The 17,255-nt window shown below is 44.3% G+C and overlaps 1 protein-coding gene across 9 annotated transcripts in view; it reads right to left on the reverse strand.

The window, feature by feature from the left end:
• Nucleotides 1–17,255, reverse strand: part of YTHDC2 (YTH N6-methyladenosine RNA binding protein C2) — a 1,208,271-nt gene that overhangs the window by 370,987 nt on the left and 820,029 nt on the right. For all 9 annotated transcript variants that reach the window (XM_086961045.1, XM_086961046.1, XM_086961047.1 and 6 more), the window contains one exon: nt 6,050–6,342. In XM_086961045.1, the coding sequence (XP_086817171.1) occupies nt 6,050–6,342 (293 nt within the window). The remainder of the gene's footprint in view (nt 1–6,049; nt 6,343–17,255) is intronic.

Raw genomic sequence — 17,255 nt, forward strand, 5'->3', positions numbered from 1 at the left:
ACAAGAGGCCGTTGGACCCAACAGCCTCAGAGTCAGTTTCACTGAAATCCAGAACTAAGGTTGAAACATAAGGATCATGGCCCGAAATATCCTGTATTTTCCACTCTGGAGGTTAGGTGCAAAATTGTACTGTGTTTAGAATGGTTAAAATGAAAGAGTGCATCTGAGAGGGAGTCAGGTATGACTTCGGCATGTTGATAAGGAAGCCTAGCAAGTGCAAGAAGTTCACCGTAGTCTGGAGATGGGTGATGGATGCCTAGGGCGAGTCCACCTTCAACAGCCAGCGTTCAAGGTAGGGGAAGACTAGGACCCCTGACCTTCGCAGCTAGAGGACTGCCATCACTTTCATGAGCACCCATGGGGCACTGGTGACGCCAAAGGGAAGCACAGTCAACTGGAAATACTCATTGGGGCTGCAGGACAAGAATGTGGAAATGCACTTCATGAAGTTTAAACACTACCATCCGGTCTCCAACATCCAAGGAAGAGAACCCGAGCCAACGTGAATATGTTGAATTCCTCCTTCCATAGAAAGGCATTAAGAGGGCAAAGATGGAGTATAGAACAAAGGCTTCCATCATTTTTCTGCACCAGAGGAGCAGGAATAGCAACCACATCATATTTCTGATGCTGGTACCCCTCAATGGCTCCTTCGGGCAACAGAGCCTGCACTTTCTGTCAGAGCAAAGGAGATGGTCCTCCACCAGTTCTTTTGAGGGTGGTGGCAACAGTGGCAGGGTTTTCATTAAGGGTGGTGCATAATCCTTCTGCACTATTGGGATCTCCCACTTTCATAAGTTATTGGGACTGCTGGTGCCTGATACTGCTGCCAATGGGATGGCTGTGCTGCGTCAAGAACCTGTTAAAAAGGTTTTGAAGTTGCAGTAGCCGGGAATAGGAGGACTGGACTGTGTGGGTTAAGCGTCCTCTGTAGGATCTGTGGCTCCTGCCATGAAATGGCTGTGAAGCTTGCTGGCCTATGGGTTAAGACTGGTAATGCGGACACCCATGGGAGCCCTGGCCACAGCCACAGAAAGGGTCAAAGGACTGTTGCGGCTGGGGGGAACCCAAGGATAGGCACAGGATTTGGTGGTGACTTAGCTCTTTTTGAAGAGCTTGAGGGTTGTGTCATCCTTGTCCCTAAAGAGGCAGAAGCCATCAAAAGGCATGTCTATCAGAAACTATAGGACATCACCTGAAACTCAGTGAACCACATCTAAGCAAAGCAGCGGAGTGCCATTGTAGAGGCCATATTCCTGCCAAGTGAGTTGGTAGTGTCCAGCCCACACCAAACCAACTGTGGGTCAGCGACAGACATCGGTCTGTGACATTTGTTACATGTTTTAAGCCCCGTGGGTTTGATGGGAGACATGTCCGTAGCACATTGGGAGCAAAGCTCAAAAAGGAGTCGATTTAAAAAGTGGTAAGCAAAAATTACCAATGTTGACGTGGAAAGAAAGGAACTGATGTCAACAAACTGATGTGGGCCTATATAGTCACTTAAGACACAGTTGACACTGATGGGGAGCCACTCTACACCACCTACCGTGCGGCACGCAGGAGTACTTCGCAGGAATTTCCAGATCCATTCTGATGCCTGGGAATATTCCAAGGCAAGGTATAATCTGTTAGAAGTCTTGATCAGAACTACTGATTCGATCTAGGCGATAAGAGTAGAAAGGACTAAAGGTGACAGTGAGAGGCTGCAATTTCATGCCTTTATGCAGGAAGTGTGTTGACTGCTCTCAACAGAGTTTAGAGAATGTCTGACTGATTCAGATTCACCCTCTATCACAGAGGAGCGGAGCCTTTCTCTAGAGAGGAACTGACATTTGCTACATCCGGAATGAAAAGAAGTATGACCCATTGAATAGACAGACTACTGCTTGACATTTACTGTGGTCCTGACAGTATATTGGTGGCCAAACGTCTAGAAGTTTACAATGAAGCTCTCACACTTGTGCAATTGTCGTCAAATATGAGGGAGGTCTTGTAGCGGCCAATCCAGGTTGTGCCTCAATAAATTGGGGATGATCCCTACTCTTGACCCTTGAGTAGGACAATAGTGGCTTGATGGATCAGAGTGATTTGTCGCTTAGCACATTCAGATCAAGCAGGGTTTGTCTCACAGAAAAGTCTGATGCTGTACTTGAGGCATCTGGTGCATGTGAAGCAATGTTACTTACAATAAGGCTTATTTCTAGAATTGGACATGAAGTATTCATGCAAGAATTGTGAGGATGACCTCAGAGACATCACTTCACCTATCAAAGGTGTCAGACAAAACAAGGATGCAATTTCAGTTTACTGTACTTGAATATTATAACTTTCACCTCTCCATTATGGCCTTGATAACATTTCTTTACATGCAGCCTAATGCACAAATCAGGACAGGGAAGATGATTTTTTTTACAATGAAAATGGACGAGGGCACCAAACAAGTCTGCCCACCCTTGCCTTTTTCGTTTGCCCTAGTAATAGAGCTGCCTAAGGCTACACTCAGAAGTGCAATGCAAAACTAGGCAATGTGAATTGGTAGCTCTACACATGTAGGATCACTTCATGCTGATGACACGTTGACACAGGTCATACTGAGTGTACTGCTTCAATGGGAATGTTTTACAAACAATCCTGGACATAATCACTAACTGGTGGTAACACATTTTTCCTGTTAGAAGTTCAGGCGTGTAGCATCAGTGCTTAACTTGTAAAAGAATGAGCGTCTGTAGAAACAGCTCTGCTTACAAGCCAGCTGCTGGTGCAATTAAGTGTTGGTGAGCCTAGTACAAAGGCCGCTAGTCTTGAATCCACCTCTTTAATCCTATACCAGACACTCTCCACCCCTTTCTCGATTTATGATGTGTTTTTGGTCTTCCTCTTCCGTTGTCTTTCCCGCTTTGTTTTACTATCTCTTTCTCTCTGTAAATGTCTGATGTAGAAAAAAAGAGCCTGTCCCCAGAAATGTATGCTGGTGGCCCCCACGGCAACCACCGGCTCAAATTAAGCACTGCAATATTTGGGAATCTTTACTGCACATTCTGAGCAGGACACACTGAATCTTAAAGATTAGTCGAGTGATGAGACTAGGCTCAGAACCTCCAAAAGGATTTGAGAATCACTTTGGCTGTTACTGATCAGCGTATATCATTGATGGTGATGTTATCACGTTGTCAATCTGTGCTGCACCACGGTATGATGTGTAAGGTGACAGAGTACTGGTTGAATCTTATACAGTATCATAGCAGCCACATTAGGGCCACAGACACAACAAAGAGTTAAGTGAGAGACCTGAAGAAGATCACATGAAGAGGGTGGAGTAGCACTTTCGGTATGTAACTTGATTATTTGGCCTTACAGCTACAGTATTCAGGGGACTGTTTTAAAAGAGGACCTAAACAGTCACTAGTGGCTGGAAGGAACATATGGTGAGGAGAAGCTGGGAAATCTGGTGGGACATGAACTCCCTGAAACAAGTACTTATTTAGTTCAACTAAAGTCATATACATGGGAAAGGTTCAGACGTATGACAAGGGCTACCACAATTGAGACTCCTTTTGCTCTTTAAAATGATGAGTGGTACCACAGTTACTAAGTGGATCCAGGTAAAATGGTGGGAGGAACCACAGGCTAGTTTTTGTGCAGTTTCTTTGATATAGGCCCAAGCTAGAGCAGCAAGACAGACATGGGAGTGCTCACCTGACAAGCTCTAAAATCTGGTGAGCTGGGCATCTTATTACATAACCAACTGGGTTGGGAAGTAGCCTTGAGGCTTTATAGGGCTTTGAAAGAAGACTTTATAGAGCCCTCATTGACAATGATGTCTATAGGAGATGTGAATTGTGGGCCAAATCTGAGAGAAGAAGATTTGTGAAAATAAATGCTTGTCAGAATATTAAACAAAAGGGTTTACAAAGAAGCCAGATTTAAGCTGCCACCAAATAAATTCCTACATTAGGCCCATCTCACTCTAGCGCCCTCACATAAGATATACCTTGAACCAGATTCTTTGCCTAGATGGGAAAAACATGGTGAATACTTGCACGAGTCGGGAATGTTATGTCATATCTATGTACTGGGAAAAATGTTTAATGAAATGAAGACAACGATGACATCATTTTCATACGTGTTGGACACTGTTTTCTTGGCTTACATGCATGTCACAAAAGGGGAAAAGGAAGCATACATTTATAGCTCTCTGCATGCTGTTGGTACATAGAAGAAGTTCCACTGACTTCCTGCTATCTACAGGTACATGTGTGTCAAAATGGCATGGGAAAGTGCTGGAATGGACAGTGCCAGAGGAGCTACATATGTCTAAGACTCTGAGGGGCCACAGCATTTGAAATGATATAAGTGAATGGAGAAAATTGGTGAGGGTGATATTATTCCCGCGGATGCCCTTCTGCCACAGGCTTCTGTTCTCCAGCTAAGAACTAGTTGTACTAATTGTGTTTAGAGTTTTGCGTATGTGCATAATAAAACACTGTTCAAAAATAAAAAAAAGGCCATCCCTCGGTTACATAAAGATGCTTGCAAAAGATGAGACCGCACAAAGTGAGCTTTGGGCATTGAGGAACTGATTCACTCTATCATATATGTACTGAGAAGGGTGTCTCTCTGAAAACCACACTGCACATAAAGTTGCAGAAGGAATCATGCCTGTGACTGATGACAGACAGTCTTCTAAAAGACCTGTTTTCTAATCTGGATCTAACCACACTTATCAATTGTATGCTCATGGTCAACAATGTTTAATCATGAGTTAGTATTACTTTAAACTGCTACTCTGATAGGAGGTTCCACATTAAGGAGCACTCGTGGGCCTGAGGCTCAAAAGAGGAGATGAGAAATTGTAACATTGAGACCGCATTCTAAAATCTGATTCAAAACATGACTAAATTGTGTGATTCTCAGCAAATACCTTTATGTACCTATGCTCCAGACTGTATATATGTGAAAGGTAAATATGTATTTTTAATGTACATTCTACTGTCTAGAACAATCACAAATGTCATGCCCGACATCTCCTTTGATATCACTTTCTGAAATCTGCCCGGAACTAGACTCGCAGAATGTGCTTTACTAGACATAGCATGTCATGTTGAAGATGATCTTGCCACAACAAAAAGATGTTGTTTGTAATATGCACTGATGCACCTTAGGTCCAATGCACCTAAAACAGCTAAATTCAAATAACGTTCATTATAGTCTTCCGCTACTGCTACGTGGTAGCGCAGAGGGCACGCTGTGCTGTGCTAGTAACCCTTCTCTGATAATGTAGGAGCTTCTTGCAATATATGCCAAATCTATGCCTTAACATTCCAGCATAGTAGCAACGTGGAAAAGCAGCATTAAAATGTCTATGTGGTTAAGTTAGGCACCTGATATTTTCAAAGAAGTAGGCCGCAGCACTTTCAGTCACAGCTGATGTCGTGAGTGAGAGACTGGTTAATTTTGTGGTTTATTAGCCCTTCACAGACCCAATTCCTCATTTGTTTAGTACCTATATGTGTGCCTATGTATGCCTATGTGAAGAGGGTGAGGACTAGTGAAAATAAAACCCTATTTGCCTTCAGTTTGCACATGGGACACTGTTACATTATCACTGTCTTACTAGTGGTAAATGCTATTTCTGAAAAGAAACTAGGCACAGCAGTGGTGTATGTAAAGGGAAAATATTAGTCTGTTTATGATGAGACACCACATTCCATTATACCATATTTCTAAAGCACAGAAGAACGTCTAAGAAGTGCTGTTGGAGACAAAAAGTGAGCAAGTGATACTCTAAGAAGCGCCAATATTGTGCCTATCTATGGATAGAAAGTCCATGCATGGATGTGGGGCTTTGGACAAACCATGGACATGGCAATCTATGGGCCTGTGCCTTATTTAATTTCTATTGCATGTTGTATGACACAATTCTTGAGGGTGGGAATTTGGATGGAGCTATAAACATAAGAGCTAAGATAAAATAGCCATCATATTTAACACAGCCTTTCTGCCTTGCACTAACTTCTTTCTCATTGAGTCAGTCTTAATCAGTGTTTACCTTTCTGTAGTGGATGAATCATCAGAAAATTCAGTTTCTGCAGAACTTTTCCTGCTGTTGTTAGACCGCCAAGAAGATGACAATGGAAGTTCCTCCGAAGACATAGGTCTTGGTCTTTGCCCAATTCCTGAGGGCTGCTGTAACCCTGCTGATTGCTCTTCAGTGCTTAGAACAGCTATCAGGGCTCTGATGGTTGCTTCATCGACCTGAGACCAAGGTTTTGATGGGGCACGCATACGACGCAAAAACAAGCTATGCCACTTCTGACGTAGTTGCAGAAGAAGACTAGCAGCCTGTAATGTAATATCAACAATAAAATTCAAATATTAAATTAATATATTTTGGAATCAATTTAATTAATAACTTTTAGCACAAGTATAAACATGCTGCATTTGAAATGAGCAGCATGCAAGTCAAGAAACGGAAGCCTTTGCTAACTTTCTGTTTAACACATTTAGCATATCAACACCATAATATAAAACAGAACCGAAAACACCATAAGGTTTGATTTTGACGAAAACTGCACTATCAATGCATTAAAAGGTGTACACTATGGTAAAGCAGTTGGATTGAAAAAGTCACCTTGGACGCATGCACTGTAGTCAGTTAGTTTGAGGAGTGCAAAGTGGGAGTTGGTTTCCTTGAAGAGCTATAACATGCAATAGGTTACTCTTTCTAGAGAGCAGTCTAGTGTGATGAATTAGTGAATCCCAGGTGAAGAGCAGTGTGGTGGGTCAGTGTACCTTAGACAAGGTGATATGTTAGCTTTTTTAATACAGCACAGCATTCATTGGCACTATCCCTAGAATGGTAAGGTAATGTGTGCTGGTTTGTTGCCCACAGTGCAGTATTGTTGGCTGTTACTGGATGCTATACCAAGTGGTGCATTTGGATTATGCCTTCAGTACAAGGCATTAGGCTACTGTGCCTGGTACACAGAGCAATATGTTGGGGATTGAGGCTGATACAGGTCACTATGTTTAGTTAATATACCTAGATGTAATGCATTGTTGGGGATTAAACAAGCTAGGATGCAATGCTGTTCCTAGGATGCAGTGTGGTGGGGCAGCAATGTTCGCATTGGTGGGGTGGGGCGTATCTATATAATACAGTGCAAATAATTATGGGCCTGATTTGAGCTTGGTTGACAGGGTACTCCATTGAACACATGAGGGATTACCCTGTTCGTCAAATTCTTGGTTCACCCGCCTCATGTTGAGACAGGCAGATGTTAAGATTTCTGGTAAGAGAGCCCCCTTTGGCTCTGTCAACAGGCAGCTTCCTCCAACAGCATGATAGAGTAGTGGTTGTCAAAGGAAGGTCATTACATCGCTTGTTCCATTTAAGGGCGGACAGCGTAATGTCCTATTTTTCTGTTCCTCACTGTCAGGAAACACCTAGCGGTGAGGGACCAAAAGCAAATAATGGCCTCCACACCTTAGGAGAAAACTCCCAGGTGTGGGAGGTATTCGTTTTTATTTTTCAAAAACAAACTCCCACTTCAGGAGTTTGTGCTGGGAAAAAAAATAAAATGATAAAACTTTGGTGGACGGCTGTGAAACCAGATAGAGGCCATCCGCCAAACCAAATGTCCACCACTTATCTGGCAGTAAGGTCTAAATTTGACAGACAGTAGTCAGCCAGGTTGAATGAAGTAATGTCCTCCGACACCCTGATGGCCGGAGTACCATTCGGCAAACTTAAAATGAGACCATAAGTGTCTCCAGAGTGCTGTGCAGTTAGTTTGTCTTCATAGAATGGAGTGCAGTGGATTCATATTTCGAGGATGCAAAGCAGTGGGTTAGCATCCAATGAAAAAGTATAATGCAGTTAGCTAGTGTCTTTATAACACTAGGATGCAGTGCAGTGTGAGGACTGAAAGTCCCTAGAGTAAAGTACTTTCTCATGTTCCTGTGATGTAATGCAGTGAATTACCGTTACTAAAAGATAGTCGGGTAAAGTAGCCCCCCCCCTCCCCCCCTGCCCCCCTAAACCCCCCCCCCCCATTAAATAATACAGAGTGGTTAGTGCCTGTCTGTAGAGCAATGTTTTGTATTGTATCGATAAAATGCAGAGTGGTATATTAAGGCCAAAGCTGAAGTGAAACACAATTGGCTACAGAACGTACAATATTATTCTGTGTCCTAGTTTGTGGTCTATACAGGAGGATGCATTAGTTAGTGAACCGAGTATGCAGTGTAGTTCCGTGAATCAGTGTTGTTCCTATAATGTAGATGCAAAAACTACAGTTGATGGACAGAATGCAGATCTATGACTGGGGGTGAATGTTGTGTCAATGTGCAACATTCCGTTTATCACCTTGTGTGTTTTGCTGTTCACCCTATGTGGGAAGGATATGCCCAGACGTGGGTCCCGTGCTCACTACGCGACTGAAGTCAAGCTATCATGGCTGACGACTGCTGATAGCCAGAAACCGGTCCTAGGATGCTTGATTTCGGTCCAGGGAAGACATGGCTTGGCAGTTCAGGCTGGACGGTTCTCATGAGGCACAGGGTCAAGACAGGGTCAAGACTGATTTGCATATGGCCATGTTACGCTAAATAATAAGCTTACTTTTTCAATATTGACAGTGCCATTTACATAGTAGACCTCTAGTCACCTCTCTCTATAGATATTTATTCTTACACTCTTGGCCATTTGATCCCTCTATGAGCACCGCTGTTCCCACCTGGTCCTAAGTATAGCAGTTCATAGTACAGCTGCAAACACCTTGTTTACACTCCTTACATCATTTAAACTTGACCCTCCCCAACTTAGTCAATTTTAAAAGTGACCCACTCTGATCGTCCCTTGCTTATTAAACACTTAATTAAAACAGGACATAACTCCTTTAAAATCATTTATACCCCACTCTACATTATGAGGCCAACAAAAACATTCAAACACAAGATTTGAATATAATTCCCTGACCAACTGAATGAATAAAACTTTATTTGTGGTTACTCAAAACCATTAAAATAAGGCAACAAACTACAAAAGAGCATTATTATAAAATAAAAGAAACTTAAAATGAATAAGACGTAAACTTAGTTAAAATCTAGAGTTCATTGGACCATTTATGCTCGTCCGTCAATCTTGCCTGATCTCACTCAGAAGAACTGGTAAGTCTCGATAGTGTGCGAGTTCACGATCGGGGTCAATGGCCTAGCTGTGGATGTCCATCAATCTCCGACGTGACTGTTGGATGAATTTGCTGAACATAGCCATATCTTTCACTGTTTCCATTGTGAATAGGTGATAGACGGCCTCCTTTATTGATCTGATCCCGCAAGTGAGTAAGATGGGCTTTAGGTAGAGGTTACGCTCAGAGGACAGTGCTGGGCAACAAAATAAGATATGTACAAAGCTCTCATGTTTGTATTTACATAGCCGACACTCCGAATGCCTTGTCCAGGGTGACCTCGAGGGGTAAAGTTCTTTAAGGGGGAGAGGATGTAGTTTCAGCGCTAAGATCCTATTTAATGCTTGTTACCCCACCGCCTGGGTAAGGCGGAGTTTGGAGTTCTGTACAGTATGTGGGAGTTTTAAGGGCTCGTGAAAGCCTCTTATTTCCAAGGATTCCAGATCCGAGATGCGCGAACAGAGGCAAACCTGTTTTTTATTGCACTTTTAATGGCGGCGTACTTAATTGACTCAGGGTCCCAGTTTTCCACTGCGAGCTTCAGGGCTTCTTTGGCGGCAGAGAGGCTGTTTGACCACGGGTTGTTCGGTTCCAGAAAAATATTTTTTATGGTAGATTTCAGGGTATTCTCCAGAGCCGCAGTGGCAAGGAAGAAGTATTTGCTCATTGAGGCTAGCTCTTCATATTTTTGTTGGTTCAGATCGAATTCAAGCCGCACTAAGGTGTTTCTGGTGCAGGCAGGTAGGTGGAATAACTTTTTATATGCCGAGCAGTGGATTTTTTCTAGCACGCTAGGTAATTTGACAGGAAAGGCCTGCTGTGCGTAGTTCAAAGATGGTATTAACTTCGCCCTTTGTACTCTTTGAATTGCTGTTGTTGTAGGGCTATGTAAGGTAGCATGCAGCTTGCCGAGGGCGTATGTAATGCTTTTCCCCGTATTTTGTCTAGATGTACTCCTGGGCGCCCTGTCTCGCTAAGCCAAACTCCCAGATAATTATAATGTTATGTGCAGTCCAAGGACAACTTTCCTATCCTCCATTTTGTCAGGTTTCTTTTTTGGAAAAGGCCCAAAAATTATTATTTTTGATTTGGATGGGTTTACAATCAGTTAGCTCTTGGCGTTGTAATTACCCAGGGACGTTAGTGCTTTTTGTAGGCCGATTTTAGTGTGATCTAAGAGCACCAGGTCGTCGGCATATTGCAGTAATTGGATCTTAGTGTATCCGAGGCGAGGTGTTGCTAATGATGCTGCAGTCAGGGCTTTGCCCAAGTCTGCAGTGTATAAATTAAACAGCATCAGCGCCAAGACGCAACCTTGCTTTAATCCGCGGTTAGTGTCAATTTTCTCCGAGGCTGCTGTATCTGAAAGTTTGATTCTAACCCAGGTTCTTGTGTATAATGATTGAATGGCTTTTAGTAAAGAGGGGTCGATGTTCCAGCTTTCCAATTTATGCCAGAGGATGGAGCGGTCAACGCCATCAAAGGCCGCCGTATAGTCAATGAAGCAGGTAAAAATCGGGAGGGTTTTTTGCGCCACGCCCTTCTGTGATAGGTATGAGAGAGCTATAATATTGTCCACTGTTGAGGCTCCTGGTCTGAACCCTGTTTGGTAAAAGGGCAAGAGGTCCTCTTTACTAACCCACTTTGTGAGTCCCATTAGTAGGGTGCTTGCGTAGGCCTTACCCTCACTGTCGAGCAGGGCGTTCATACGATAATTTTGAGGGTTGGATTTCGGCCCTTTCTTGTAAATGGGGTGAAGTAGCGACCCTCTCCAAGAGTAAGGAACGCTTCCCAACAGTCGACATTCAGCATATAGCGTGAACAGATTGTCAGTCCAGAAGTCTGTGTCTTGCCGGAAGAGAAAGCCTGGCAGACCATTAAGTCCGGGTGCTCCATTTGGTCTGATTTTTTTAAAGATTGTGTTAACTGTCTTTTTTTCCGGGAGGATCGGCTGATTCACAGTTTTTGTTGGGTTGATAAAGTTGGTTTGTGGAGTCGCATTATCCAGGTCGATATTTAGTGGAGATGTGATGTCTTCCTCTTTGTATAAGGTTTTCACGTGGGCTGCCCAGGTATCAGAGTCAATTGAGTTCTCCCTCTGGATGCCTCCTTGATTTAAAGTATTAAGGTATTGCCAGAACTCTTGCGATTTGCTGGGACTCAGTAGACCGAAGATCTTTAGCCATTTCTCCTCGATTTATCCCCGTTTTGCGGCCCAAACTTTCTTCGAGCGCGATTTTGTGGTTTCATGAAGTTGTCTTTTGTCTTGAGCTGAGACAGTTTTCAGGTAGGCCCTTCGTTTGGTTCTTACTTGTCTCGCACTTTCTTTAATGCAGGGATGTGGCCGAAGTTATACCTGGGATGTGCGTAGGTTTTGTGTGTTATTCCTACTTTTAGATGTAATACTAGGTTGTGGGCCAACTGATCCCATTCTTACTTGTGCCCCTTATTATGCCCCTTTTCGTTTTGTTTAATGGCCCGTCAGCCCATACTTTTTTCCAATCCTCGAACTTGTTAACAGGCACCGTGCCCCATTTAATCCTCCTCACCAGCGTAAACAGTTCAGCACCGTTTGGTGATCCTACGTGTTTTAACGTGTAGTGATTATCTGCTGTAGAGTTTAAGTTGATTGATAATGCAGCATGGTCACTTTCCTTACCTTGTTCAACTTTGTAGCCTCTCATTAGCTTCTGTAGCTGACTGCTTACTAGAATGTAATCAATAGTGGTGTGATTGTTATACGTGGGCGGGCATAGGGTGCCTGGGGTGTCCCTTAAGAGTAAGGAGTGGGCAGATGACAGCTGATAGGAAAGCATAAGGGCATTGAAGGCCTCTGTGGCTGGAGAGTTGTTGCTTTCGGCTGACCTAACCCCAATGTTGTGAGTATTGAAGTACCCGAGAATTATTGATTCCATATGAGCGAATTGTAGGAGAAGATTATCTATGTGGCCTATTAGCTGGGAGAGCTTGTCCTTGGTTCCCGAACCATGCGGGTTGTAGTAAACGTCGATTAGCAGTATTGTAAATGGGCCCTTGCTTGTTGAAAAGCCTTTCAGAATGCCTGCCATGTACATGTTTGATGAACAACTGACAGTGGACAAATATAACAGTATCCAGAGAGGAATCAACATAACATACCTATTTCTTTACAAGCTCAGCACCACCCGCTGGCTAGAACACATCACAAGGTCCTACATATTTTTAAAGTAATCTTTCCTTATTTATGGCTAATAATGGGAAGATCATGATTCAATCGAACAATAAATAACTGGCTTTGCCTTGTTCTACTAACCTACTTGTACTAACTTTAAACTGGAAAGTGCCATAGCTGGTTTCCTTCCCCCATCGGTTGCCATCCTCTTACTTTTCTCATCCCTTCACATCCACTCCTTTTTGGCCAAAAAACTCAGTCAGAATTACTTTATTTGGCAAATACATAGCCAAAAAGACACATAAAACATACACATCAATAAGAAAAAGGGGTGATAAAAGGAATACAAAAATAACATTTAGTTTTGGGGGGAGGGAGGGATGACAACCACCTCCCCCTCAACACTCTGAGATACCCATCCCAATATGAACAACTCCTTATATGTTGATATAAGCAGCTCATGTGAGTCTGCCCTTTTTGTCTTTATATCTTCACACTCCTGTTCAGCTGCGTCCCTTTCCTCGCTCAGACCATCATCCTCGCTTTTCACATTATTTAGCTCAACTGCCCACCTCCTCTAGTTTCTCACCAGCCACCCCTCCACAGAACCCCTCAGATTTAAACTGATTCTTCTCTTGCTGTCTGTTCTCTTAAACCTCAAAACTTTGCTCTTTTTCAGCATTGCACAGCCTTCCCTCACACCTCAATGGCCACACATAGAAAAGCACTTCCACTCTCGATTCGATTAGTCTTTATTTCGAATGGTAAAAATTCATAAAAGACAATACACAATCATATACACTATAAAATTCACTAGCAATCCCTTGTACTAAAAAAGCACAAGCATGACAGTATACATAAAATACATCAAAATGGAACGATCAATGCAAGGGTGCGTTCAGTTTCTTAATTCGAATCAGCCAAGACCATCCCAGGAATCTTGCAACACAAATCACCACTATTTCAGATCTTATTACTTGCATTTTCCTAAGTGCATCACGAGAACCACTACAATTCAGGGATGCACAGATGGGTTTTAGCCACTTATTCCTAGGATCACGATAAACAGGGCAACCAAAGAAGAAATGACCAATGCTTTCTTCCTGGTCCAAACACCAAGGACATTTGCTTCCTGACTTCGAATCCCATTTAGCAGTAAACGAGTTGACTGGCAAGGTGCCAGTACGAAACTGATGATAAAGCTTACGATCTAACACCTTGGGTATCAAATCCCAATACTGCTCTAGTGCAGGAGTGACCTTGTGCGACAGAAATATTCCTGTTAGATTAGTGTCCAGGGATTGGGATACCAAAATAGATTTTTTCCATGCCCAAAAAAGAGCTTTAAACTCAGATTTGGATGGAAATGTGGACCCCCCTGGATTTGACCAGAGCTCTGGAAGGCCCATCATATGTAGGGTGATTCTAACTTCCCTAAACCAGTGTAGTTTTTGCGCGCCCCATAGTGATTTAACCTCGTCCAGTTCCCGGGCAAAGAGACTAAGCTCGGGAGTGGACCAAAGGCGACGCCAAAGTGACACTATACGATACTGGGCCAGATCATTAATTGGTCTACAACCTAGGTCTAGTAGCAAAGGTTTTATAGGTGCAGACTGTGGAAGACCAACCAGGTTCCGTAGGAACCTATTTTGTGCCACAGCCAAACCTGATAGGTCTTTATGACCCCAGACTTCGGCTCCATATAGGGTTGCGGAAAGGACTTTTGCCTCATAGATCTTAAGGGCGGGGGTGATACGTTTTGTAAACGAGTTCTTTTGCTCAAGAACCAAACAACCGGCCAGCCTATTAAATTTTAATTTAGATGTCTCCAGTTGGGAGTTCCAATCAAGATGCTGATCAAGAGTCACACCAAGATAAGTCATAACTTTGACCTGCTCAAGTTGGACCCCGTTTAGAGACACCGTACAGGTTGGGGGGGTTTTCTTACAAAAGACCATAAATTTGGTCTTTTCAACATTTATTTGTAGGTCGTTTGCATTACAAAACTCCGAAAATCTATTCAGGGCAACCTGGAGCCCTCCTCTTGTTTTAGAAAGAAGGAGGGTGTCGTCAGCAAATATAAGCATAGGATATTTGCGACCACCCAACATTGGTGCATCGGACTGGATATTGTTAAAATAATCGATGACCTGATTAATAAACAAGAGGAACAGGGTGGGTGCCAGGACACAACCTTGTCGCACCCCACGTTGTACAGGGAAACACTCTGTTACCTGGCCCTGGCTGCCCCATCTTACCTGGGCGAAATTATCCTCGTGTAAGCGCTGAACGAAACTCAAAAGCTCTAAGGGAAGACCCATTGATCTAAGAGCTTCCCATAGCTTCTTCCTTGGAACTAAGTCAAAAGCCGACTTAAGGTCGACAAACTCTCATTTTTTATGCTCATCACATCCCATGCATCTGCACGTGTAGACCTCTTCGTAAAGCCCATCTGCTACAGAGCATACCTAATTTGAATATTACTGAGAACATGGACTATCATACCTCGTTCCTCACAGCTACCAACATCCTAACTAGCTCTTGACCGCTAGACCTGACCCCAAAGCTAATATCCGGAAAAGTCTTCTCACTCTGAGATGAACTCAATTTCCAACTCAGTTTGCAACACTACTCCAGCTCAAGGTAATCAGAAAATCAATTGATCCACTAGGCGCCATGGGCAGAGATCTTCAATCCTGACTTTCAATGAGCCTACCAGGTAGTTCACCGCAGGAAGATTTCTTGGGGGTCCAACAGTTTCCTTAGGCACAAGGCCTACTGGCACAGGATACATGACCCCAACCTGCCCTGTTTGTAGGCACCTGTACTACCCTCCCCTTGATGGATTGCAGAACGGCTTTCAATGCCAAACAGATATCCCCCAGCTACGGAAGGTTTATATGGAGCTGAAACTTCGCCGGAGACCAGAGGCCTCGGATCTCCACTTCCACCTAGTCGAATTCCCAGCTCAGAAGTGAATTACGTGCCACTTCTGGAATTGGCAGCCTTAGACAGCCCCTTTGGCCAAGAGGGCTTGCACTTCCTGATGCAAATTGGAGCAGCGGGGACGCGCGCGGACAATCCACAGGACCCACCTGTCTCACATGATCGCTTGCCAACCCAGGTAGAATCAGTGGATTCTGCCTCCTACCGAGTAGCTGTGACCTTACAAGGGCACACTAAGGAGGTTTGTCAGGTGGACTGCGGGGGATGGAGAGAGGTGGTTGAGTGAGCGGCACGCTTACCGTGGACACAGTGGCACCTTAACCCCTCTCTTGCCAATCTCCTGAGGCAGGACTGGCTGGTGGTAAGGGATGTCTCTGCGAAGCCAAGAAAGAAATGTTGGAATTGTTGCAGCTGGCGAGGCTGGACATAGAGACCAAGAGAAGGAGAGGAAGCCCTACTCTTATTAAAGCTTTTAAGCTTTTAAGCACAGTCTCAGCATTTTCCCCAAACAGGCGAGTCCCTTCGAACAACATTAGCATCAGGGAGGAATTGACATCCCCTGGGAACCTAGATAATTACAGCCATGCATAGCACATAGTAGGTGGTGTCAAATACACAACAATTTTACATTTGGCTGCATCGTAACCATGGTGGATCACATCCGAAAGAACTGGTCTAAGGTCTTCTGGTACACCAGGGAGGAGTTGTGCTAGAGAGTCCCAAAGGCATTAGTGTAAAGGCCAAACAAACAATAAGTCTTGATCGATCGCAGGGCAAAACTGACTGATGAGAAGAGATATTTTCCAAATGTCTTCACTTGCTTTGATTCCCTGTCAGGGGTAGTCATAGAAAAATTGGTGGGTTGGTCCGGCTGGTGGAAGCCTTCACCAAGAGACTCTCCAGAGAAGGGCGCTGCGACAAAAGGCTGGGCCACCTGAAGCAGGGTGATGATGACTGTCAATCTCCCTGTTAAATGGAGGGCCAGTACAATGCTTGGACAAAGCCCCTAGGACGATATCAGTCAGAACCTCATTAAAAGGGAGGAGGGGCTCAGAAGCAGTTTGGCCCAGTTGTAGGACCTTAGTCAGTACGTTTGTTTTCACTTCCATGGTGATTAGCTGGCGGTCAAGGATTTCAGATGCCCTATGCATACCCATAGCGCAGGAGGCAGATTTCTCTGTGCCTGGGCCGGGAAGAGAGAAAAGAGCTGTCTCTGGAGACGTAGCTAACCCAGTAACCTCCTGCAAGTCCTTATACCAATTGTCCTCGGCAAAGGACTGAGAGCACTCATCACCATGGTCAGAGTCGCTCAGAGTGAGTGCCAAAGATGGAATGCAATGAATGTTGCCTGCCATCTTGAATTTCAAGTGAATGGGCTGGCACCTTGTTCAGATTCAGGCGCAGCTTCAGTCGGATTTGGACTAGCATCGGTTCAAAGTCGAAGAGGACAATCGGAACCACCTCCTCAGAAGGAGAGTTCGGCATTGGTGTCGATGCATCCAGGCCTGGCATGGGTTTGTGCACCAGGGGCAGCCTTTAAACTAGAGCTGTGGGCAGAAAGTCAAACTAGCACCAAAGCCCAGCCTGCCGGAGATGATCCTGGCAGAAGGCCTCTCAGTTCAGTGGGGCCCGAAGTTGCGCCAGAGGGAGTTGGTAGAGATCGGAAGAGCTGGAGCATAGCTCCATAGAACTCTTTTATCTGGCACAGCATAGCTGAAGGCCCCAGAATCTCGAGTTGTGCCAGAACCAGCTGCAGAATCGGCTCAAAGTCAGACGACCTGGGCTGAGATAGTTGTTGCCACCCAGGCTCTTCATCAGGGTAGTGTGAATGGCAAACAACGTCTTGTGCTTTTTATGCTTACAGGAGGACTTGGTGTGTGACACAGACCGACCAGTTCTGTTGAATCCGGAAACATGAGCCTAACCGGGATCGAGCCTTGAACTTGGACAGGAGTGGTCCCAATATT

Source organism: Lissotriton vulgaris, chromosome 3_1 (genome assembly GCF_964263255.1).
Source record: "Lissotriton vulgaris chromosome 3_1, aLisVul1.2, whole genome shotgun sequence".
Lineage (NCBI taxonomy): Eukaryota > Metazoa > Chordata > Amphibia > Caudata > Salamandridae > Lissotriton > Lissotriton vulgaris.